Source organism: Notechis scutatus, chromosome 4, assembly GCF_049901735.1.
Source record: "Notechis scutatus isolate UNSWTSFEM ecotype Mainland chromosome 4, rNotScu1.2, whole genome shotgun sequence".
NCBI lineage: Eukaryota > Metazoa > Chordata > Lepidosauria > Squamata > Elapidae > Notechis > Notechis scutatus.
In genome coordinates this window covers 101,501,872-101,527,036 of record NC_142012.1, presented here as the reverse complement: position 1 = coordinate 101,527,036, position 25,165 = coordinate 101,501,872, and the positions used below count along the sequence as shown (strand labels likewise).

The window sequence follows — 25,165 nt, the reverse complement described above, 5'->3', positions numbered from 1 at the left end:
GAACTGATTGAATTGGCTCTCCCAATCAAATATTTACAAAGCCCTAGGCAAGAATGATTTTAGGAACTTCAGTAGAGCTAGTTAATATTTATATAGAATATAAATTCATTCTTAAGGAACTCTCTGAATTTTTATTAAGCTTTTAGTTTTCAAAGAGGAGAAAAAGGATAATAACTAACATTGCATTTTAGGCAAAAGGGACTCGGGAAAACAAGAAGCAAAATGTGTTTTTATGTGAACAATCAATTTGTATAAATGCTAGAAAACTGAGATATAAATGATTTTAATAACACAAACATCTGTTGAGCCATGTGACTAGCACCTGATTTATTTATTTGCTAGTTTTTCTGTCATGGCAGTCAAAAGATTTGAGTTTCTCAGTATTCTGAAGGTGGATGAGTAACTGAAATGTTAAATAATCTTGGTGAACAAATATTAACATATTAACATTTCATTTACTCATGTATTTGTTAAATATTTAACATAAAATGAAGATATGGGCTAAAATAAATCGGACTTACCGGTTTAACTATATGTTACTTTGGACAGAAAGGTCAGATGTTGGAGAGATTATATGAAACTGTTTACATTATGGCTTGTTATACCTTCTATCTTCCCTTGCGCTGGATATGATCTAAAACAGGCATGTCCAATCCACAGCTCACAGGCCACACACAGTCCTGGACAGCTAGCAATATGACACCATAAGATCATAACCTTTTAACATTAGTACGTGCTTTATATATATTAATTATATTACATATTTTTATGTGACCCAAGACAATTCCTCTTCACTCGGAGCAGCCCAGGCAAACCAATAGGTTGGACGCCTTAGGTTGCTGAAACAGAATATAGAGTATCATATCTTCACTTGGAACAAATCATAAATGATGTCCAAGTTTAGTTTAGAGATTGGCTAGGAACTGGGAAGATCAAATATGAAGCACAGCAATAGAAATTGCACTTAGACTTATATACCGCTTCATAGTGCTTTACAGCCCTTTCTAAGTGGTTTACAGGGTCAGCATATTGCCCCCAACAATCTGGCTTCTCATTTTACCGACCTCGGAAGGATGGAAGGCTCAGTCAACTTTGAGCCCTGTCAGGATCGAACTCTAGGTTGTGGGCAGAGTTTGCTTGTATTCTAACCACTGTGCCAGCAAGAAGCACTATTACATGTCCTGATGAGCGTGCTCCTAGATTGGTTTTTATGCTACTCAGCTTCCCTTATCAGAAGTCCGCAGGGAAATGGCATCACTTCCATTTTGTTCTGCTTCTTCCACCAGGAACTTGACCAGCTGATAATGATTGAGACGAAAAATTACAGAAAGAGCATAACCTTCTACCAGAGGCTGTTGTGTAAAGAGAGAAGCAGCAAAGGTATATGTGGGAAATGAAATTTTGACAACTGTCTTGTAGCAATTGTTCATCTGTGCTGATGCAACCTGGTCCTGATTGCACTTTTCAAATCTTGAGGTGGAGAAATAAAAGCTTTGTTGCCAAAGCTGGAGAGGCAGATAGAAGAAATGAAATCAAAGATACAGTTTCTTGAGCTTGTGAAGAAGTATCTCCAGGTAACTATGTGAGTTTTCAAAAATTGGGTGTGGATATCTATTTCTGTATCAGGGAATGCCCAAGGACCCATGCACTGATACACTAGTAAGGTGACAACTACAGTTGTCCAAAATAATTGCTCTAATTAGCTAAAGCTGCAAAGTTGGAGTCTTCATTATCTACACCAGGGGTGTCAAACTTGCAGCCCACGGGCCGAATGCGCCACACGCTGGCCACGCCCACTCCCAGTTTAGCGAAGGGGAAAAGTCACACTACATCACATGACGACAATGTGACACCGTAAGTTTGACACCCCTGATCTACACTATTTCTCTCTCTTTAGAAGAGAGACATTCAAACAGACCAAATACTAATAGCAATAGCACTTAGACTTATATACTGCTTTACAGTGCTTTACAGCCCTCTAAGCGGTTTTACAGAATCAGCATATTACCCCCAATTTATGTCCTCATTTTTTCCACCTTGGAAGGATGGAAGGTTGAGTCAACCTTGAGCCTGGTGGGATTTGAACTGCCAAATTATAGACAGCCGGTAGCAGAAGCGGCCTGCAGTACAGTACTCTAACCACTGCGCCACTGAGGCTAAAATGAAAGTCATTATGAAGTACAGGTTTTGTTTTTGTGACATCTGTGGAACACTGTTTGTATTTCCTGGTGCCATCCATTGTTTTGTGTGCCACAGTATTCATTCAGTATTTTTTTTTTTTTCAAATTTGGAGTACAGGGCAAAATAAATAAAACACCTTTAACAATCTGATTAAGGTAATGAATGACTAATTTGTTTTCTGCTGGATATCCCTATTCATTTTAAAAACATTTATCTTTTGGACACCGCTTTGATTTCTGGTTTTTGGACACACAAAAATTGACTTTGGATGGCTATTGTCAGGAACAGAGTGCTAAAATATAGTTCAGGGTGATGTGCCCATGCATATACTGGGGAGGACATAAAATCAGCCTTGCCAAGTTCATTTATATTACTGCTGGGATCTCTGTTACTTCACAAAACAGTTATTGGATACCTTAACAAAGGTCGAAGGAACAGTGCAAAACAAAGCAACATAGGAGCTCCACTTCACTTTTTAGAATGGGAGATGCATAGCTTCACAAAGCATCTTTGAAGCATTGATGGCCTTCCTGGGTTTATCTGTCACAGCAGTAGAGAATCTTTGGTTATGAGGAGGTGCAGATTCTTATCTTCCTAATCAATCAATAGTTATGGATGGTGAGAGTGCAACTTTAGCAACATTAAGAAATCAAAAATGTTTCTGCCGTGATTTCCTACCTTAATAAGGACTGCTCCAGACCTTCGTTGAAACTCTGCAGGTGCAGCATAGCCCTGAGCATACAACTTGTGTGCATAAAATCTTACCTGAGAGACAGTTCAGTGTAGTGGTTAAGGCATCGGTCCAGAAACTGGGAAACCTGTGAGTTCTAGAGCCACAAAGCCAGTTGAGTAGCTTTGTGCCAATCATTCTCTTTTTTGCCCCCTCACAACAAACAGTACACACTCCATATGTGCTTTTCTGCTTAAGGGCAGAAGGAAACAGGAAAACCCTTATGCAAAGAAAAGACATAGAGTATACTATAGATGCAACTACAGACATATAAACACTGCCATCTACCGATTGAAGAATATACTGTTGTAGTTGTTGCATAAAATACATCAACGCTGTATTCCAACACCTACCCCGCGTCTTTTGGAAGAATTTTTTTCCTCTGTATCTTTTCTGTTTGTTTCTTTCTTGTTTTCTTTTGCTGCAGATTATGTGTGCAGAAAAATGGGGTGTCGAACCATGCAACTTCCTTACAGTGGTTAATATGGGAAGAAATGAAACGCTGGACATCAGTGCCTTAGATGGCATGCTCCTCTTTTATCACATAAACAAAACTCCAAGTGAAGCCCAGTATAGTGACAATCAAAATTGCCTAAGAAATCTTCAAGCTGGAACTCCACTTGGATTAATGGCATGTCTGTATTCCAGGTACAGCCTCTTATACAATTCCACCAGAGATGATAGCACAATAAAACTGAGATCAATTCTAATCTTAAGGCCATTTCATGTTTTCCCCAGAAAAATCAGAAAATGTGATATTGGTCCATCTAGCTTAGTGTTGCTTCATTATAGGACTTTTCCAGTTTTCCTATCTATGGAAATATAGCAATAGCACTTACTTATATCACAGTGCTTCACAGCCCTCTCTAAGTGGTTTACAGAGTCAGCATATTGCCCCCAACAATCTGGGTCCTCATTTTACTCACCTCGGAAGATGGAAGGCTGAGTCAACCGTGAGCTAGTAAGGATCAAACTCCTGACAGTCAGCAGAGGTAGCCTGCAATACTGCATTCTAACCACTGCGCCACCATGGTTCCTTCCTTGTTGGGACGGTAAATGGAGAAAATTTATGAACAATGAAAGGAGTTTAGGTTATGAGACCTTTTTTCCTTCATTTTTCAGTAATGGAGGGAAATGATTTTCATTCATTCTGGAGTTGGGATAATTTTTTTTCAAGATCTTTATATTGTCTTATCCCAGATTAATTGCTATGTAAATAAAAGCATTACTGTATTCCTCAGCATATGGGTAGTCCTTGACTTACAACTACTCATTTAGCATCAGGCCAAAGTTACAACGGTACTGAAAAAAATAACTTACAACAAGTCCTTGCACTTACAACCATTTCATCATCCCCCCATTGTCATGTGATCAAAGCAAAATTAATGAGGGGAAGCTGGATTGGTTTAATGACTGCGTGATCACTTAACAACTGCAGTGATTTGGTTAACAGCCATGGGGGGAAAAAGGTAACATTGGGCATGACTCATTTAACAATTGCCTCACTTAGCAACTGAAATTTTGGTCCCAATTGTGGTTATAAGTCAAAGACTACCTGTAAATAGTTAAATTGTGCAAGAATTTAGACTAGAAAAGAGGAATGAGTGTTGAACATATTTCAGTAACCATCCCACTGGATTGTTTGCAAAAACGAGAGAAGAAAAGAATGATTGCTAGGCTAGAATTCTCATCATTTTTTGCAAACCTTTAAAAAGTCTAGCATGGGAGGCAGGGGAGAAGAAGCCTGCTGATTTGTTTTTCACATGTTCTTTGGTCTAGAGTATGGGTGGCAAATTCGATTGCGTAATGTGATGTATCATGATGGTTTTTTGCCTTTGTGGAGGTGGGGTGGGCGTGGCCTGCGCATGACACATCTGGCCTGCAGGCCACCATTTTGACACCCCTAGTCTACAATCTAGCAAAACAGGCCCTGTCATGTAGCAGCTAAGGAAAGCAAGAGAAATTGTTACTTCTTAACTTTAAAATGTAGTAAGCTCTTTCTTACTAGGTTTTTAATCATCCAGACCAACAGAAACTGTAGTAGCTTTGTCCGTTTCTTAGGTGAATGCTTAATTCTGCAGTTTTTAGAAACAGAATTGATTTTTAACATTTGTAGATTGCCCCTTAAAAGCATTTCCTTTTGCTTCCTATTTTTTTTTTTTTGTTATTCTTGAGTGCAGTAAAGCATATTTTAACTTGCATTATTGTTTTCCTTTGTATTTTTCAGAAATGCGTTTTTAAAAGGCTATGTTCAACAGTTTCTTTTCACTTTTCGCTATTTCTGCTCACAAGAGGAACTTTTACAATTTCTTCTAGATAGAATCAGAATTACCTTGCCCAGGTAGGAAATGAAATCCCACTGAAATCAGGTATATTTTGAGTTCATTAGTATTTGAGTAGCCTTCATTATGTGATTTTTCATAATTATGAAGTATTGCTTAATTTGCAAAGGGCATAACCAAATAAATTAGTTCTTGTGCTAGTTGAAGTTTTCGCTACCTTTAGACTTTCTATCTGGATTACCAAACTCTTTTTTTTGTCATAATAACAATTAGCAATGGGCTGTCCTTAGAATTTCTATAAAGAACAAAGTAAGGAAGGTCGATTGGCAGATTTTCTTACCTTTATTTCCTCTTACACCAAATGTCTGTCTAACATGGGTAGGATTGAGTGACTATTGATGGGTTTAGCTACCTGTGTCCTATTAATTGAGTTATTATGTGGGTTTAACAATCTTCTGGAATAGTGCCCTACCTGTTTTAAACATAAGTTCAGCACTCTTCAAATGAGCATAAACCCAGTTGAGAGGTCACAAGAAGAAATTAACAGAGGGAAGTAGGAAGTGATCGGTAAGGAATAAGTTCTGTCCTTGATTAACACTGCTAAGGAACGGCGGTCCTGGCCCCTAGTCCACTTGATGGCCAGCATCACTAGAAATAGCCTATATGTGGCCATGGTATCAAGTGCCGGGGAAATCAGGAGATTCAGGCAATTCAAATGAGTATGAAGATTTATTGTAAGCTTAAACTCTCTACAAAAATCTGAACTAATGGTCAAGGAAAATTAGCAGGAATTCAAGGAATTCAAATTGTGCTGAACTCAGATCTCCTGTGGGTGCGCAGGGATTCGTAACTGATGATGTGTTTGACCCCTCCCTTGGGCTCCGCCTGGTCATCTCCTACACATGGAGCCAGAATGAAACAAGCAAAATAGAATCACTTTCCCTATTTCAAGTAATAAAAGCAGTGAAAATGACAACCCAATGAAAACTCTCACTGGCAAAAGCAACTCCTCCAGTGATATCATCAATGATTTAGACGAGAGGATAGATGGAGAAATCAAATTTGCAGATGACACCAAGCTGGCAGGAATAGCCAATACTTGAAGATAGGCTTAAGATACAGAAAGATCTTGATAGACTTGAACATTGGGCCATATCTAGCAAAAAGGAGTTCAATGGTGAAAAAAGTAAGGTTCTACATTTAGACAAGAAAAACAAAATGCACAGGTACCTGGCTCAACAGTAGTAACTGCGAGAGGGATCTTGAAGTGCTAGTAAGTAGACAATCATTTAAATATGAGCCAGCAGTGTGCCATAACTGTCAAAAAACCCAACACAGTCCTAGGCTGCATCAGTAGAGTGATAAATTCAAGATCACATGAAGTGTTAATACCACTTCATAATGCCTTGGTAAGACCACACTTAGAATACTGCATCCAGTTTTGGTTGTGTCACAATGTGAAAAAGATGTTGAGACTCTAGAAAGAGTGCAGGGAAGAGCAACAAAGATGATTAGGGGACTGGAGGCTAAAACATAAAAAAAAACAATTGCTGGAATTGGGTATGTTTAATGAAAAGAAGGACTAGGGGTGACATGATAGCAGTGTTCCAATATCTCAGGGGCTGCCAAAAAGAAGAGGGAGTCAAGCTATTCTCCAAAGCACCTGAGGGCAGACCAAGGAGCAATGGGTGGAAACTAATCAAGGAGAGAAGCAACTCAGAACTAAAGAGAAATTTCCTGACAGAACAATTAATCAGTGGAACAGCTTGCCTCCAGAAGTTGTAAATGCTCCAACACTGGAAGTTTTTAAGAAGAGATTGGACAATCATTTGTCTGAAAAGGTATAGGGCTGAGCAGGGGGTTGGACTAGAAGACCTCCAAGGTCCCTTCTAATTCTGTCATTCTGTTCTTTTATATCACAACCACTAACACAAACTAGTAGAATCTAGCTCTCTTTAATGGTTGAAATAATTTGATTTCAACAGTTTTTGTTCTTGAATTTAAAAATTATATTTTTATTATATGTGATGTAATAAGCTAAAACAGATAATCTTTTTGAATGCTTATGCCAGATGAAAAATACCTGTTCAAATTTTTTTTTTTTAATTTTCTTAGTTCCAGCCCAGAATCTTGTTCATTGTTCAGCAAAATGTACCACCGTAGTTTTTCCATTATTCAAGCTTGGATTGAAGATTGTTACACCGTAGACTTTAGCATAAACCCTAATTTCATGCGAATACTAAAAGACTTTATCATTTTCCAGGTAATTCACTGCTTTGATAGAAAGCTTGATGTAAATAAATGTCTTCTATATCACCTCTAAGTTACAGCATATAATATTCAAGTAGATTATTCTAAATATAATTGGTTGAGAATGTGGGGGAATGGAAATAAAATTTATTTCAGATAAATGAAGACACAGTTTGAAGCGGAAGAATATAATCACTGACTTTTTGCAGATGGTTCCACTCAATGGTTGTGGCAGACAGTTGCTGTCATTGCTTAATAACATTGCTAGCAAAAAAGAGAGAAAAGCTTCTCAGTTTTGCAAGATGGAAGAAGGGATGCAGATCCATGAAACTCAATCATTACGTTTTTCATGCAAAAGGGACTCGGGAAATGTTTTACAAAAGGTAGTTTCCCTAATTTTCTTTATATTATTATATGATAACATTCAAATGTATTCTTTCTCACTATGCTTTGTTACCTTATTTAGGACTGTTGTTTGAAGCTAAGTTATCATAGAAGGTTTATGTCTAAAGTGTGAATCTTGATTTTGAGTATGAATAGAACTTTTATCAGATGCTATGAAAGCCAGCCCTCTACGGGTTACATCTTCTAATCTCCCTTCTTAGACAAAACCAAACAGCGGTTAATTGCATGAAATATCTGAGATGTATGATTTATTTTCATAAATCTAGTGGTTAAGGGACCAGGCTAGAAAGCAGGAGACAGTGAGTTCAAGTCCTGTTGTCGCCATGAATGCCGGCTGGGTGACTTTGGGCCAGTCACTTTCTCTCAGCCTAACCCACCACACAGGGTTGTTATTGTGGGGAAAACAGGAGGAAGAAATTATTTGTAAAAATAATAAAGGTGGGATAGAAATAAATAAATAAAATAAATGTAGAAAGAATACATTTATAGAAGGGTTCCTGTTTGGTCATATTTGTAGAATCTGCTGTTGGGATAAATTAGTATTGAAGTTAAGAAAATTATGAGGAATTATTATGTGAGAAAAATCTTATAATCTTACCTGTAAATTTTATCTTATATATCTTATATAATAATATATATTTAAATTATATATCTTAAATGAGACTGGTTTCAATTTTGCTTGTGAGAGATGTAGCTAATGGCTCTTGTCCTTCTCAAATAGCATCTTAGCTGGAGATTTTCAAAAGGCACTGAACCCCACTTGTGTCATAGATCCACAACAGAAGAATCATCTGGCTTCTGCATCAGAATAGCTGAGGCTCCATATTTCTTAAATGAATACACTGCGCAACAACTTTGTTCTCAGCTGACATTATTAGAACAGGTAAAATGGATTTTCTGTCACCATAGTTTTAGCACTTTATTCTTTAAATATTGCTATGCTGTAACACTCCAGTTATATATAACAATATATTCAGAATGAGGAGAAAGCACTGAATCCATTTTGAAATACTAAAGTGGAGCTGTGTCAATAGCTTAATCTGTGCTGGTTTGCCTCAGAGGTTGTCTGAGCTGACTCATTGAACCCTAACGGAAAAACTGTTTCATCTAATATAAATTATTCTAAATTCTATTATTATTTTTTCTCCAGAATGGAATGAAATTTGTAGGCAAGCGAGAGCATTGTTAACAACAAGTCATACCAGTTTTCATTCCAATTGAAAGAAGTTGTTTAGAAGTTGTTTACTTTGAATTTCTAGCTTTCAGTTAGTAAAAAGTGTAAAGTATCTTGGGTAAAATTTAAAAGTGACCCCAAAATAATGTTGGTATGAAGAAGTATTTAGCTAAAGTATCCCTTTGTGGGACCCAGAGAAATTGCTCTAAAAAGATGCTAAATGCTGATACTTTCTCTTTGCAAAATGTCAACTTCCTATTTAATTCACTTTTTTGAACTATTCTTTTTAAATCACAGCAGGGAACCTGTCATGCCCCTGGTGGAGACAGACTCTGAGGGAGAGGAGGAACAGCCAACAGGGAGTGGAAGGGTGGCTCCAGAGGTGGTGGAGGAGGCTGGGGAAGGGCAGAGGCCAGCTGAGCAGGCAGAGGAGGACACAGGCCCATCCCCTATCCATCCTAGGGCACGCAGGGAGGAGAGGATAAGGGAAAGACATGGTCTACTTGGGAGGAGAGGGCCTTGATCCTCTTCATGGGATGCAGGTGTGAGAACTGCATAAGAGTTTGGACCTGCGTGCTAGCAAACTCTGGAAATAAAGAGTGTTTTATTCCTGGATGAGGTTTATCTTGGTTGGTGTTCTTCCAACGGACTATACCTGGTTATCTTCTTGAAGTTTATAAATAATTATCCTGGTCTGTCATGGAACTTTCTTCAGTGCAGTTTGTTTTTGGTTTTTTTATTGCTTTGTTATCTGTTCTTTGAGTTGGACCGTATTTCTTTCATTTGGAATGTTATTTTGGAAAGAGTTTAATCTCCAACTGTGAACAATTGAACAGTGAAGCCAAGTTGAAGGCATTAAAGAACATTTATTTACGTTTTGGTTTTTGTTACATTTGTGGGACACTCTGGGTCATCACAGAATCTGGTAAACACCAAGATAAATGTTTCAGATCATGTTGATGCCAGTGGGCACTATTCTGCTTGCCCATGCTGTTGTGCTTTGCCTCTCAATGAGGAGTTTTGTATCAGGAAAGAGATGTAAAAATCTCTCCATCACAGCAAGCAATGTGAAACTCAAAGATCTAGAATTGCGTCTCTCAATCTTGGCAACTTTAACACAGGTAGAGTTCAACTCCCCGAATTCCCCAGCCAACATGGCTGGCGGGGGAATTCTGGGAGTTGAAGTCTGCCTGCCTTTATATTGCCAATGTGTCCTCAGATCTAGATATTGATCTGTTCTGAATAAAATTTGTTGTGAGAGGTACAGTGTGGATTTGTCCCATCAGACAATGTCTACAAAACTTAGCTCTGTCATTGCTTTCTCTTCTTCCTTTTCTGGCTCTTTACACTATAGAATTGGAATAAAAATACAGCAGAAGACAATCTTAGTATATGATAGTAAAAAAGGGGGGACATTTCTTAGTTATTGCAGAGAAAACCTCTATAGTAACACAGCCCTGATTACTAGGATGAATTCTAAATATTTATCATAGCGTTAAAAAGTTTCTTTTTCTTCTGTGAAGTACCATGGTGGAGCATGAGATCACAGTGACCACCAGCCAGGAGTCAGACAAAATCAAATTGCAGGAACTGGGCTTGGCTAGTCTAATAAAGAGAAGGACCAGGGGAGACATGATAGAGGTCTTCCAATATTTGAGGGGCTGCCACAGGGAGGAAGGAGTCAAGCTATGCTCTAAAGCGCCTGTAGGCCAGACAAGGAATAATGGATGGAAACTGAACAAGGAGAGATTTAACCTGGAAACAAGGAGAAACTTTCTGACAGTGAGAACAATCAACCAATGGAACAGCTTGCCCTCGGAAGTTGTGGGAGCGCCATCACTTGAGACTTTCAAGAAGAGATTGGACTGCCATTTGTCAGAAATGGTGTAGGGTCTCCCGCTTGGGTGGAAGGTTGGACTAGATGACCTACAAGGTCCCTTCCAACTCTGATTATCTGTTAAATCTGTTAATTTGAGAAACTTCTGTTCAAAGACTCAGTGCACATCTTAGGACTACCCTAACCCCTTGTGCTATTTTAATATTATCCTGCGTGGTGGGGGACATTTCTCCATGTGGACATCAGCATAAGAGCCATTGTGGGGATGTCATTGCATAACTAGATGATGGTCAAGGAAAATATATATATTTCTGCTTTTTAAAAAAAAAAACTAATGAAATGAAATTATAGCCTTAGCTATCTTCAGCACAAATTTCTTTCCCAAATCAACTTATTTATTCATTACATTTATATCCCCACCCTCTCACGGAAAGTGACTTTGGGTGGCATATAAAGTTCAGGTTTGTTGAACTTTAGGAAAAAAAGTTCTGCTTGCTTAGGAAAAAATTGTTTGGTGTAGCATATTCTATAATAAATATATATATAGTAATATTGCTAGAGTAAATTTCCTGAATTTCAAAGTATAAGATAATGCATTTTCATGTCTCTGGCCACCCGCATTGCTACACACTGCAATTTCCCCTACCAATCTTGATGCATAAATACATTCAATGACCACAATCTCTTACTGTATAGCAAGCAACTTTTCAGTCCTATCTGGATCTCATATGGTATTACAAAAGGTATTGTAATATACCTTATGAGAAGCAATGTTGCCTGATCCCTTCAAAGATGAGTGATATATCTGAAAGGAACTCATATTGGACTTGAAAGATACGAACAGCGATTGAAAGCAGAATCAACATTTGGCTACATGGACAGATTCACTACGTTTTCTTTGGCAATCAGACAGAGATTGTTTACCATTCCTTTTTGGGGTTTGTTGGTTTGTTATTTTCCAATCTAACTGGAAGCTCTGGTAGTTTCTGATGGTCTCCCATCTAAGCATTCATTAGATCTGAACCTGCGTAGTTTCAAAGCTGAAAGAAAATTGACCAGATGCTGACTTCTATCAGTGACTCACATTATAGAATGAAATTGGTAAGAATATATTTCAATTGGGCTCAGGATTAGGGGTTTTTTTGGTACCAAAATTGCTGGGATTGTCTTGTAGAATGACTCTTAATGAGTGAGACATGGATGGAATGTAAAGAAATACCTCCTTGTTTTATTGGTATAATTGGTCTTTCTGGGTCATTTCCTAAGAGACTATGTGAGTTTGGATTAGAAAACACAATAATGGAGGCATGCAAAATAGAATATATGACACACAACCATTTTCTTTCATCTGTTTAGGAAATATTCCATAAATGTCATCCAGTGCATTTTCTAAATTCAAGATTGCTTGGAGTCAAAGATAAAACCATGCCTCTCCCAAAGTAAGTTTGCTATTTAGCCAACCCTGCTGATGAAAGTGGAAAACTACTGACATGCCAGACTATTTAGCTGCTGCTTAGCTTTAATTACAGGCTGAAGCTGTTATTTAGGTAGCTCCTTCTATTGGCTTGGTAGGAACCCTTTGATGCTTTTTCTTTCTTAGGTGGATATAAAATGGCAGAATAGAAGGCAGTTCATTTAATGTGAACCATCGGAACAAGTTTATCTCTAAGGCAGATGTTCCAAACTTTCTCATCCAGCTATTCCTAAACTGTGGGCCATGCTGCCTTGGGGCTCTTCAACAAACTCACTGTTCCATATGTTACATATTGCAGAAAGATATTTCAGTGCTTCTGTGAGTTCATTGCAAGGTTGCGGATCATGATAAAAACTTGTACAGATCTACGTAAGTTGGGTGAGATAGGAACAATTTTAGAAGTCTAGTTTTATTCCTGGCATCATCTGGACTCTTAAGGAAGGCAAATCAAAGACTGCAGAACTGATAAATTATCCAAGGCATTTACTAGGTGCTTAGCCTTGTACTTGCCATTTATGATACACACTGAAAATAATGTTTTTTGCTGAAAATCTAGGTTACTCGTGTCTTTGAGCTTTGATCTTATATCCCTTGGGTTTGGAAATAAATAAAATCCAATTTGTTGCTTTCCCTGCAGTGAGTTATATTAGCTTTTACATAGTTAGACTTACGCTGTAAGTGTTATAAATTGGTTTGGTTTTTTTTACAGGGCATCTTCCTCTGAACTGCTATCTACTCCGACCTATAACCTTTTTGCAAAAAACTGTGTCCAAGATGATTACCTCCTGCAGCTTTTAAAATATGCAGATAACGTCAGTACCTGGGTTGCTGCTGAGATTGTCACCAGCTGCAGCTCTAAGGTATGAATTCCTGTTTCCTGAATAGGTGTGTATGTGTGCCTGGGCACATGATTTGTTATTGTGATTTTACTTATGTGATTAATGCATATTTCTTCTCCGAATAGAGCATCATAATAGCAACACCACTTATATACTGCTTCATAGTGCTTTACAGCTCTTTCTAAGTGGTTTACAGAGTCAGTATATTTCCCTCAACAATCCACTTCGGAAGAAGGATGGAAGGCTGAGTCAACCTTGACCTGGTCAAGATCAAACTCTGGGCAGTCAGCAGAATTAGCCTGCAATACTGCATTCTAACCACCGTGCCACCACAGCTCTTTTGCTGTCAGAGAATTATTTTGCTTTCTCTGAACTACATTTTTAAAAAAAGTTTTACCTCTGTGATAACATCCTAAAACCCCTTCCAGCCCATAGAGGTGACACTAAACATTTTAGCTTGTTTTTATGCTATGAGAAGTACAAGGACAAAGATTTTCTATCCTTTTCTAGCAGGCAAGTGGAACTCTGTTGATCTGTTCATTGCAGCTGTGCTGTTTTCAGTTTCTCCTGCAAGTCATCTGCTAGTTGGTGAAGTCCAGCATATGAAAGACCTACTTGGTGCTTGCACTTTGTTTCTATAGCTGAAGGTCTGTTTAACTACTAGCCCATTCAAGTAGACACAAATTCTTGTTGCTCCCCTTTACTAACCACAGATTGTTTGACAATATGGCTTTGGATGGGTTCTTTAATCATCACTGAATAGGAACAGCAAAGGAGGAATATGATGGGTCCTGTCAGGTCTTGTCTTCCTATTCCATCTATTGAAAAAAAAAAAATTCAAAGCAATCGTTATTTGACATTATTTGATGTCATTTTCCTTAGTAAGCAAATCTGATTTTGTCACTCAGGCTCTAAAGCTGATATTTGCTCATTTGGTTTTTTTGTCTATAGCATTGTAAATGAGCTGCGATTTGATGTTTTACCAACTGCTTTTTGGGAAGGGAAGTATAAGAAGATTCCTTATAGAACAGTGTTAGTTGAACTTGGCAACTTTAAGGTGTGTGGACTTCAACTCCCAGAATTCCCCAGCCAGCATGGGGAAATTTGTAAGTGCTGTTTAACACATCTGTGTGGATGTGTGTCTTCAAGTTAGCGTTGACTCCTGGACAAGGCCGTGCAGTTTTTTTGGCAACATTTTTAGAAGTGGTTTTTCCTTGATGTCCTTCTAGGGTTGAGAGAGAATGACTGGCACAAGGCCACCCAGTTCCTAAGGTGGACTGGTTTCTAGCCACTACCCAAAACTGGCTCTTCATTTAATGGCATGATCAACAAATGGTCCAAGGAAGCCCAATGTAGTTTATCTAACTATTATCTGATGTAATTTCTTTGAATGAATATAGCAACATTCTTTGCAGATACCAAAAGGGAACAATTGCATAATTGTCTACACTTTTAATTCTTTTTTGTTTTTTCTTATTTTTTTTTCTATTTTCCTGTATTTTATCAGTTTTTGAAATTCTATGAAGTTGTATTAAAAATAATATATTCTATGAATTCTGACATTTTATACCTATTAAATATTGTATCATTAGGTATTATAATTTGCCTGCTATATATTTTATTGCACAATGATAGGTTACTTTTAATGCACCAGGAAGCTCGTTCTTGGTTTTCTGTTTTCATATATATCAGTAGATTTTATCATTTATTTGGTTTTATAGAGTTTATAGATTTAATCATCCTGGATGCTTTGTTGTATTTGATTGTATTTTATCTTGCTATACTCTGATCCTTAACCAAAATAAAGCCTTTCTCTCTTTCCCCTTCTCAAAAATACACTTGATTATTACTTGGTAACCAGAAACTACTTGGAAACTAGAGTTTTTGTAGTTGCATAATAAATCTAATGAAGAGGAGTTTCATGGGAAAAACATATACGATGTGCTTTATGGTTTCAGCAAACAAAACACTTACAGTAATTTATTTAATCTGACACCAAATCTTCTCTTTTTAGTGAGCATTTTGTTTTGGTTGCCAATGGGTAGTGAATTTTATCACATTTAGCTAGCTGGAATTGAAAGCATTTAGCTATTTCCAGTAGTCTTCATATAATGATGATGTTTTCCCTGACTATGTAGCAAAAAATAGTCCTTGCTGGAAATGTGTTTTTTGACATTGAGTGCTGGGCATTCGAAACATGGGTTATGCCAACACATTGGCAGAGAATACTGATAAATTTTGTTTAAAAATGTTTTTTTTCTGTTTGTTCTCCAGGTACAGATGAATTTGGTATCAAAATTTCTGTTCACTGCCAAGTGTTGCTACAAGCAAAGAAATTTTGCTACTGCCATGCAAATCCTGAGAGGCCTGGAAAATCTCATTGTCAGACAATTGCCTGTGAGTACTATGCCTAGTTATTAGTCGTTTATACAGGCAGTATACTTTTTTTATAATATTTGGAGCATGCAAAGGATGCATTCTACTTGTAATATTCAGAAGACTAACATTTATTTTGATTTCTGCTCAGATTTGGAAAAGCTTGCCTTCTAAAGTCTCTGACATACTGGAAGAACTGAAGGCTGTAGAGGTACAGTAACAATAAGCTCTTTTCTCTCTATCATGAATGGAAATCTGGACTGTTCCTCAGAAATTTTTGCTTTGCCACTGGCAAATCCGGCTTCAGGGCTGCTTCGTGTTTTTTTCTGCATGAGATGCCTGTCATGCTATACAGGTAGTCCTCAACTTACAACCACCATTAAGCTCAAAATTTCTGTTTTGAGAAATTGTTATAAGTCGAAGATTACCTGTATTCCCCTTCCATGCAGAATATCTAGATGGAATAAATACAGGTAGTTTTTGACTTATAACAGTTCATTTAATGGCCATTCAGAGTTACAACAACACTGGGAGGAAAAATGACAATGTTTCACACTTTGGACCGTTGCAGCATCCCCAAGGTCATGAGATTTACATTTGGCTGCTTGACAGTTGACTCACATTTATGACGGCCGCAGTGTCCAGGAGTCATGTGATTTCCTTTTGCGACCTTCTGACCAGCAAAGTCAAACCAGTTAAGGCTGAGCAGAAAATTAAACAAGATCTTTCTGATCAAGGGCTGACATTCCTGGCTTGCCTTTGCTGGAAATCTTTGTTCCCATCTGCTCCGCTTAATGGTTTATCACTCCCTCAGGCCAGTTAATCTCCAAAATCTTTCTTGTACATGTCATAATCGTAGCCTTTCTGACGTGAGTGAATGAAGAATTGGAAGGCTTTTGGGGACTTGTGTTTTTTTGTTTTGTTTAAGAAAAAAAAACCTGTTCTCATAAACAGAAGGATAAACACAAATTGAACGATCCATTCTCTCATTTCTATTTCCCTCGCATTCTGCCTTGGTGTGATGACCCAGGGTGTGGCACAAAGGCAACACAGTTAATCAATAAGAGTCCCTTTATTAGCTCCAACTTTGCTCCCAATGTCCTGGTTACCTTCTGGCTGGAGAAAAACTCTCGCAGGAACAGCCTTTGGCTACAGAGAATCAAGTCCAAACATGGTCAACAAAAACTGTAACTATACGTCCAATCAAGGCAAAATGAGGTAATTAGTTTGGCAGGGCAGGAGCAAAACTCAACATGGTTGGAAAGATGCCAGGAACACAGATAAGCAAAGTCAATACAAGATAAACTCACGGTTGCTCCCCACAACTGTCGTATGCAGCCTGCATGTCTCTTAAACTTTCTTCCCAGGTGTGGCTAATGAAGGGAATCAGGGCCCTTTCCTCCCCCGTAAGCCACACAATCCACGTTGCTCCCTTCTCTGTTCCTCCCTGCATGCCCTAGGATGAAGAGGGGGTGGGCCTGGGTCTTCCTCTGAATTCCCTCTCCCTTGTTCTACCTCTCTCCTGCTCTGCCCTGCCGAACTTTGCCCTTCCTGAGTTTCCTCAGCCAACAGAGCCACACTCCCACTCCTGTCAGCTGTTCGTCTTCCTCCTCGGATTCAGACTCAGACAGGGGCATGACACTTGAGGTTTTTTTAGACGCAGTTGTAATATTTCAGATTTGGTTGTAAAAGCTGAAGAATGTTGAATTGTTTTTTTTTTTTGCTCTAGCTCCTGCATTGCGGGATGAGAACATTTTAAACACTGATTTTTGAGAAGTACAATGCCTTGTTTTTATTAAAAGTAAATCTCTCAATGTCTTCTGCTTTTAGCAAAAAGAAAATGATTGTTAAGAGTAGTGTAGATATATATGTATATGATGAGATAGGCAGCATTTGCTCCTCCAGCGATCTTGATCACTTGTGTTTCCTTAAAGGGATAATATTTTGCAAGACTGATAACATTTTGCAATTGCTCTTCATATTCTCCAGGACTTAAATCTGGCATAAAAATCCATGTCCAGATATAAGTCGTTATCATACATTACTTACATTATATATTATACGATCTGTATTTTACATTATTTTAAAGTACACCTTTTAGTTGCCAAATCCAAGTCCTTTGTATTTAAATATTATACCAAAAATGTTTGTTACCGCATAGCAAAGACTTTGCCATCAATGGTTATGTCCTGTTCTAAGATGTCTCTCTGCATGTCTGTGTTAATTATATCAGGTATTTTTAAAGAGTGACAGCTTGAGCTTAATGGAAGGGGAGAGATTTAAAACATCGCCAACAATTCCATCGGCTCACATATTAGCTATGCACATACAGCAACTTGAAACTGGAGGATTTACGATGCGCAATGGCACATACAAGTGGGCCAAACTTAGGTAATATTTTTATGACATGGAATTTATTAAAATTGAACGTAGTCTTGCAGGTTAATAAAGCTTAACAATAACGTTAGCAGAACATATTCCGTGTATTGATGAAATAATTAAAGATAAATTGAACATTTTGATTATTTATTGTAGAATGTTTTAAATAATTTTTTTTTAAATTGAATATTAAGTGCCTAACACAGTGTTCATTGTCCTACTTTTATCAAATTAAAAAGCCTGACTGGTTTCTTTCATCTTTTCTCTTTTTAAGAAATATTGCGAGAGTTGTAAGCCAAGTTCAAGCATTTCAAGAAAACCCCTACATGTTCCTGCCAGATTGCCAATTACAAAATTTCTTAAGACAACGAATAGCTTTTCTTAACGATGCAGACATCTTCGTGTTAGCAGCTGATAATTATGCCAATTTTCATCAGAAACCTGAAAAGCAATCTCGAAAAATCCAAGATGCATTACACAGGATGAAAGCAATGTTTCAGTAACTTTATATGTGTGTATGTGTGTATCTCAAGCAATTTTTATTTAAAGAAACATCTTCCTGGATCAGTTACTAAATAGTTGTACGGGTAATCCTCCACAATTGAGCCCAAAATTTCCATTGCCAAGCAAAGCAAGTTGTTAAGTCAGCCATGCCCCATTTTATGGCATTTTTGCCATGGTTAAATGCCACAGTTGCTAAGTGAATAGTTTGTCATTAAGCAAAACTGGCTTTCCTCATTGACGATTTGAGTTTATTCCTTGAAATGGATGCAAAAAATAAGAGTTAATAATCCCCATTTAGAGAACAAAATGAAATTGTTGTACGTTGTGATTCTTGATTCTTAACGAATGTACCTTTTCTTTATGTATACTGAGAGTATTTACACCAAGACAAATTCCTTGTGTGTCCAATCACATTTGGCCAATAAAGTATTCTATTCTATTCTATACGATGCCATCAAAAGAGTAAAAGAATTGAAATGGAAATCGGTTGGTCATTTAGCAGGAAGAACTGATGGCAGGTGGACCAAGGCGGTCAAAGAATGGACTCCACTTGAAAAAAACCTCCACAAAAGAGACCTAAAACAAAATGGAGTGACGGCATCAGCAAGTATTGCAGGCTCAACTGGCAAAGGAAAGCTCAAGTCCATATTGGTTGGAAACCTGCAGAAGAGGCCTTCGTCCTGCAGTGGATAGATAAAGGCTAGAAGGATGAATGATGATGAACCACCATTTTGAAAACTATGTTGATTGAGATTTGTATTTGACTCAGTTTCTGTTTGGGTTAGGGTCCCATCACTTCTAGTAAGTCCCTGCAACGGAATGTATCCCTCTAGCACAAAATGCTCTCAATTACCTAATGTTACCTGAATACCCATCTAGTATCAGCCTCCACAGGTAATAAGAAAAGAAAATGTTTAGTGCCCCATTTGCTTCTAATGTTCCTCCACATCTGTTAATTTTGGGGGGTTGTCATGGCCTTCTAAGATTGAATTCTCCACATATAGAAATCATTAGACCTGAATTTGGTTTCTTGAGTCAAATTAGCTAAACTGAAAGCAGAGCCTAATTCCAAATCATAAGCACTGATTAATTTTTTTTAAAAAAAATCATGTTCAGTATCTATTCTTATATCAGCTCTGCTATTTCTAGCTTATGGTTCTAAGGCAGCATATGATTCATTTTCAAGAATAATTTTCGTACAAATTTGCAAACATGGTGCATTTCTGTGTGTGCTGTGTATTTTAATGGAGTGATGTTTTGTATGCATGTACTTAACTTTCATTATTTTTTCTGTAATTTCCTATTAAAACAGAGCACCTGTTAAACAATTAGTTAAGGACAATTTTACTATTGCACACTGATTTGTTTCAAAGGATTTAAATCCTTCATTTAAGCAAGTATTTATTATATCACCTAGAAGTAATTTTCCTATTGAATCTGAAGATTAATCATAGTGATACATTTTATTTTGTTTGAAAATATTTTTCATTTTCAATTCAGTATAATCTATGCTTTTGAATTTTTATACGGAATTATTTTTCAAAAGTCTTTCAGCTGTGGTCTGTAAAAATTGTTTAATCATGAGCAAATTTGAACAAATATTTCTTTGTAAATTACAGTGTCAAAATTATTTTAAAAGAACCTTTTTTCAGATGATTATGTCATTCTGTGCTATGCTCTTTCGCTGAGGACCTAAAGTACTTTCCAGTAATTGACTTGAAATTTTCTAAAATCTGTTGTCAAAAGTCGACATATAAGTTACTTTTGAAACTTTGCTTATATTTTTATATGAAGCAGTCAGTATTTTCAAACCAAGTATTGCTTTTAAAATCTTACAATATGATGTGAAAATAAATGACTGAGTCTATAGGAAACTTCTTGCCTAATTGCTATTCTTATTGAATTTTCTGATTTACTTTGATGTTGATTTGAACATAGGGAAAAACACATTTTAATATGTTTTAATACAAATTGAACCTTGTATTAATACACCTACAGCAACCTCTTGTCCCGCTCCAAATTATTTTCCATAAAGTTTGAGAATTCGTGTGAAACTATTTTCAGAGTTTATACTACTAAACTACTGAAATGTATATAACCTACAGAAAGAGTCAGAATTATTTAGTCTGGAATCCATGCTATGACTTCCTTGCCCTGTTCAAGAGCATAAGCAGATATGGCTTATCAAATTAGTAGGGCTAAACTTTATATAACTTTTTGTTGGAGGGGGGATAAGCTATTTTAATAATTTAAAAATAATTTTGAAATGTAAAACAAGCACTTGAGCGAATATAATCAAATATTCACTGTGGTACTTTAGCAATAATATTTCATTGGTCTCCAAGTCATGAACAAAATCAAAAGAAGGGAAAAAGGTGTTTGTTTTTTATGTCAGGGACAAATGAGATTATTCTCATCTAACCAGAGTCATAAGTTATATATTACTCTCTCTTGCCTCCTTCTGCCTCGGTTCACTATTGTAGCTTCCAGGTTGAATAACCTGAAGTTTTCAGGAGATGCATCAGAGAACCTTTCTGGAATTGGGCCTATTTGCAAATTACTATGACTAAGAATTACCATCCCAATCCATTTCTAGACATTACTCTAGATCAGGGGTCCCCAACCCCTGGTCCATGGACCAGCATAGGTCTGTGGCATTCCAGAAACTGGGCCGAGCAAACAAGTGAAGCCCCGTCTGCGGGATACAGGCAGTACAGGAAACCTTTGGCCCTTTGAACAACCTCTCCACGGAACTGGTCCCTGGTATCCAAAAGATTGGAGGCCTCTGCTCTAGACAGATGAATGTATTGCTTATGGGGTCATTGTAAAATGAGGCTGAGCAAAAAATACCACTTCTATAGGTGCCCTTCCATGTGTATTTGTATTTCTCTTTATTAAATTTCGTTTATCCATAATATTTAGTTTATGCTGACTTCAGAAGAAAGATGGAGGATGGGAAATACGTTCCATGCTCTATTTTTTTTAGAAGAACTGAATACATCTGTAAAATAATGAAGTCAGAAAAAAAAGTTTCAAATAAACTAGCGATTTAGGGCAAAGCATGGAGTAAAGGGATGAGAAAAACGTACAATCAAGACCATAAATCCCCAAACTTGGCAACTTTAAGACTTGTGGACTTCAACTCCCAGAATTCCTGAGCTAACATGACTGGAGGAGGAATTAGGGGAGTTGAAGTCCACAAGTCTTAAAGTTGCCAAGTTTGGGGACTCCTGCCTTATACAGCATTTTTTTTCTTTGTAATTCCTTATTGTTCCAGAAGGTGGCAGTACAAACCTATGATTGAAGGTTTGGAAAATATCCCTCAGGGATAAATAACCTGAGGCTCAATTTCATCAAACACAAATACTACACAGAGGCAGGGAGGGAGGGAGAATGTGCGTAATGTGCTTAAAAGTTAACTAATGTATTGAGGTTTAAGCTTTTTCTGGTGGAAACTTAATCTCTGTTAGTCTTTTAAAGTGCGACCTTCATTAGTCTTTATTTGTTGCTATTTTGAAGTCATAAAGATACATCAAACTGTGCAATAAAACATACCCTGGTATTCCATTGTTAAAATAAATCTACCAAACAAAAAGAGAAAGGCATTATATTCCTATCGGTTCCTTATGTTTATTAACATAAGATTCGCTCAAATCCAGTGAAGCAAAAGTTGAAGGTGTCTTAAAGAAATGATTTTAAAGCAGGAGTAGAAGTAGAGACTCAGGATAGGATAGGATAGGATAGGATAGGATAGGATAGGATAGGATAGGATAACAGAGTTGGAAGGGACCTTGGAGGTCTTGCAATCCAACCCCCTGCTTAGACAGGAACCTATACCATTTCAGACAAATGGTTATCCAATCTCTTCTTAAAAACTTCTGTGTTGGAGCATTCACAACTTCTAGAGGCAAGTTGTTCCACTGATTAATTGTTCTAACTGTCAGGAAATTTATCCTTAGTTCTAGGTTGCTTCTCTCCTTGATTAGTTTCCCCCCATTGCTTCTTGTCCTGCCCTCTTCTTTGGGGAAAGCCCCTGAGATATTGGAACCCTGCTATCATATCACCCCTTGTCCTTCTTTTCATCAAACTAGACATACCCAGTTCCAGCAACTGATCTTTATAAGTTTTAACCTCCAGTCCCCTAATTATCTTTGTTGCTTTTCTCTGTACTCTTTCTAGGGTCTCAACATCTTTTTTACATCTTAGGGACCAAAACTGGATGCAGTATTCCACATGTGGCCTTACCAAGACAATATAAAGTGGTATTAACACTTCATGCGATCTTGATTCTATCTCTCTGTTTATGCAGCCTAGAACTGTGTTGGCTTTTTTGGCAGCTGCAGCGCACTGCTGACTCACATTTAAATGATTGCCCTCAAGGACTCCAAGATCCCTCTCCTAGTTAATACTATTGAGCAAGGTACCACATGTACTGTACCTGTGAATTTTGTTTTTCTTGCCTAAATGTAGAACTTTTACTTCTTTAAGGACCTCTGAAGATCCTTAGTGTTGTATTCCAGTCCAAAATTACTAGCTGGGCTGTCAGTCTTAACAATCTTCGGAGTACCACATGTCTGTCACTCTCAATTTATAGAATGACATACAGTCCTCAGCAGCTCTTCCTCTAATTAAATATGCTAGAAAAGTTGTTCTCTTAGCATTTGTTTTAAAGCAAGGTTAGTCTGGTTGAAGCCCCATTGCCTTTGCTTATCTAAGAAGTGTACATTTCAGCACATTAATAAAAAACATTGGCTGCAAGTCAATATATAATAATTGAGTGAACTCTCTTGGTTCTTGGCCAATGGGATGGTACAGGATTAGATATAATACATAGTACCCCAGTGTTAAAGCAGGTCTATTTGTAACTTAGTCATCAGGTCTCACCTTTAAGAATGAGATCTGGCTATGTTTCAAAACAATGCCACAATTTACAGCAGAAATAGGCACCCTAAAGTCTAGAGATCAAAGACTGATGCTACATATTAATAAATTGGGGCATCGTGCTTCACTCATTTCAAGATTTTGTGGAAACAATTCTATTTCAGAAATTACCAGTTCTGCTCTGATAATTGTTTAGAGACATTTTTTTTTTAATATAAAGCCTTTCCATTATATCCTACACAGCCTGTTGGACCACAGAGGAATGAAAGAAGCCAATGCAAAGTTGGCTAATACATGTAATCCTTGACTTATGACCACAATTGAGCCCAAAATTTCTGTTGTTAAATGAGACAATTGTTAAGTACATTTTGCCCTGTTTTACGACCTTTCTTGCCACAATTGCTAAATGAATCACTGCAGTTGATAAGTTAGTAACCCGGTTTTCAAGTGAATCTGGCTTCCCCATTGACTTTGCTTGTCAGAAGGTCGCAAAAAGGGAATCACATGACCCCAGGACACTGCGACCGTCATAAATATGAATCAGTTGCCAAGCATCCAAATTTGGGTCATGTCACCACGGGGATGCTGCAATGGTCATAAGTGTGAAAAACAGTCACAAGTCACTGCCGTTGTAACTTTGAGTGGTCACTACATGAACTGTTATAAGTCAAGGACTACCTGTACAAAGATTACTTGACTCCCATACTAAGAGAAAACACCACTTGTACTATTGCATTTTAGCCATTACCTGTGCTTAGTTTTTGAGAAAAATTATTATCACCATGATTTACCAAAAAAAAAGAGGAAAACCTCAACAAAAATCTCTTAGACACTAAACTTCCATCTTCTCTCACATAAAGAAATCACATTATATTTATCCATCTCAGCACACGCCATTATTTTTTGAATAATCAGTTGATCTGTTGGTATAGAGTTCTGTTTCCAACACTGAGCATAAGCAATTCTAGCAGCGGTTAAAATATGTAATATTATGTATTTTGTATCTTTCCCATATTTCTTTTTAATCATCCCTAATAAAAATAATTCTGGTTCCATTGGATAAATTAACCTGATGTTACAAGAAAAACAGGAGTCTGAATATTATAGAATTTGGGAAAAATTGTACGATTGGATTGAATTAGGACAAAGGGATGATGAAAAGAGTTAATGATAAGCATTTCATAGATTAAAGGTTTATATTTGCATGAACTGTATATATTTGTAAATAAGCACAAAATAGAAATATATGAGATGGATGTCACAAACTGTTAATGTTATAATATTTATAAGTTTTGTTCGGTTTTTAAAGATATAAAAGACTAATAAAGTTTATTTAAAAAAAAAGAAATCACGTTATGTATCATTACATTATTAATGTTTACTTGACAATATAAAAAGAAGGAGATTAAGCAAATTAACTAACACAGGCAGTCCAGTAGTCTAAAATCAATATTTCTCAACCTCATCAACTGGTGTAAATAGTTCTTCAAGAAAAGCTTGTGTGTGTGTGTGTGTGTGAGAGAGAGAGAGAGAGAGAGAGAGAGAGAGAGAGAGAGAAGAAGAAGAAGAAGAAGAAGAAGAAGAAGAAGAAGAAGAAGAAGAAGAAGAAGAAGAAGAAGAAGAATTCATCAAACCATTATGTAAACATCTTTGTATAATGAGTCCACAACAGAGTTATCACATAAAATAATTTCTGTCCAAGAAGACAAATGACAAATGACTACTTTGCATGAACTACTGTTGCATTTTGAGGTTAAATATCCCACAGTGAGCTGAACCCACTGTTTTTCCTTTAAAATCCCAACAATATCAAACGGAAGAAACAATGTGTTGAATTGATCATAATTTTAAAG

At 37.1% G+C, this 25,165-nt stretch overlaps 1 protein-coding gene across 1 annotated transcript in view; it reads left to right on the top strand.

Annotated features, from left to right (window-relative positions):
- Positions 1–19,841, top strand: part of KNDC1 (kinase non-catalytic C-lobe domain containing 1) — a 73,849-nt gene extending 54,008 nt beyond the window's left edge. Inside the window, exons 19-31 of the mRNA XM_087965678.1 lie at positions 1,287–1,380; positions 1,477–1,574; positions 3,339–3,559; positions 5,139–5,252; positions 7,309–7,456; positions 7,653–7,826; positions 8,570–8,731; positions 12,216–12,298; positions 13,043–13,193; positions 15,447–15,569; positions 15,700–15,759; positions 17,782–17,939; positions 18,202–19,841. Of these exons, the coding sequence (XP_087821804.1) occupies positions 1,287–1,380; positions 1,477–1,574; positions 3,339–3,559; positions 5,139–5,252; positions 7,309–7,456; positions 7,653–7,826; positions 8,570–8,731; positions 12,216–12,298; positions 13,043–13,193; positions 15,447–15,569; positions 15,700–15,759; positions 17,782–17,939; positions 18,202–18,430 (1,815 nt within the window). The 3' untranslated portion in view covers positions 18,431–19,841. The remainder of the gene's footprint in view (positions 1–1,286; positions 1,381–1,476; positions 1,575–3,338; positions 3,560–5,138; positions 5,253–7,308; positions 7,457–7,652; positions 7,827–8,569; positions 8,732–12,215; positions 12,299–13,042; positions 13,194–15,446; positions 15,570–15,699; positions 15,760–17,781; positions 17,940–18,201) is intronic.
- Positions 19,842–25,165: the final 5,324 nt, after the last annotated feature.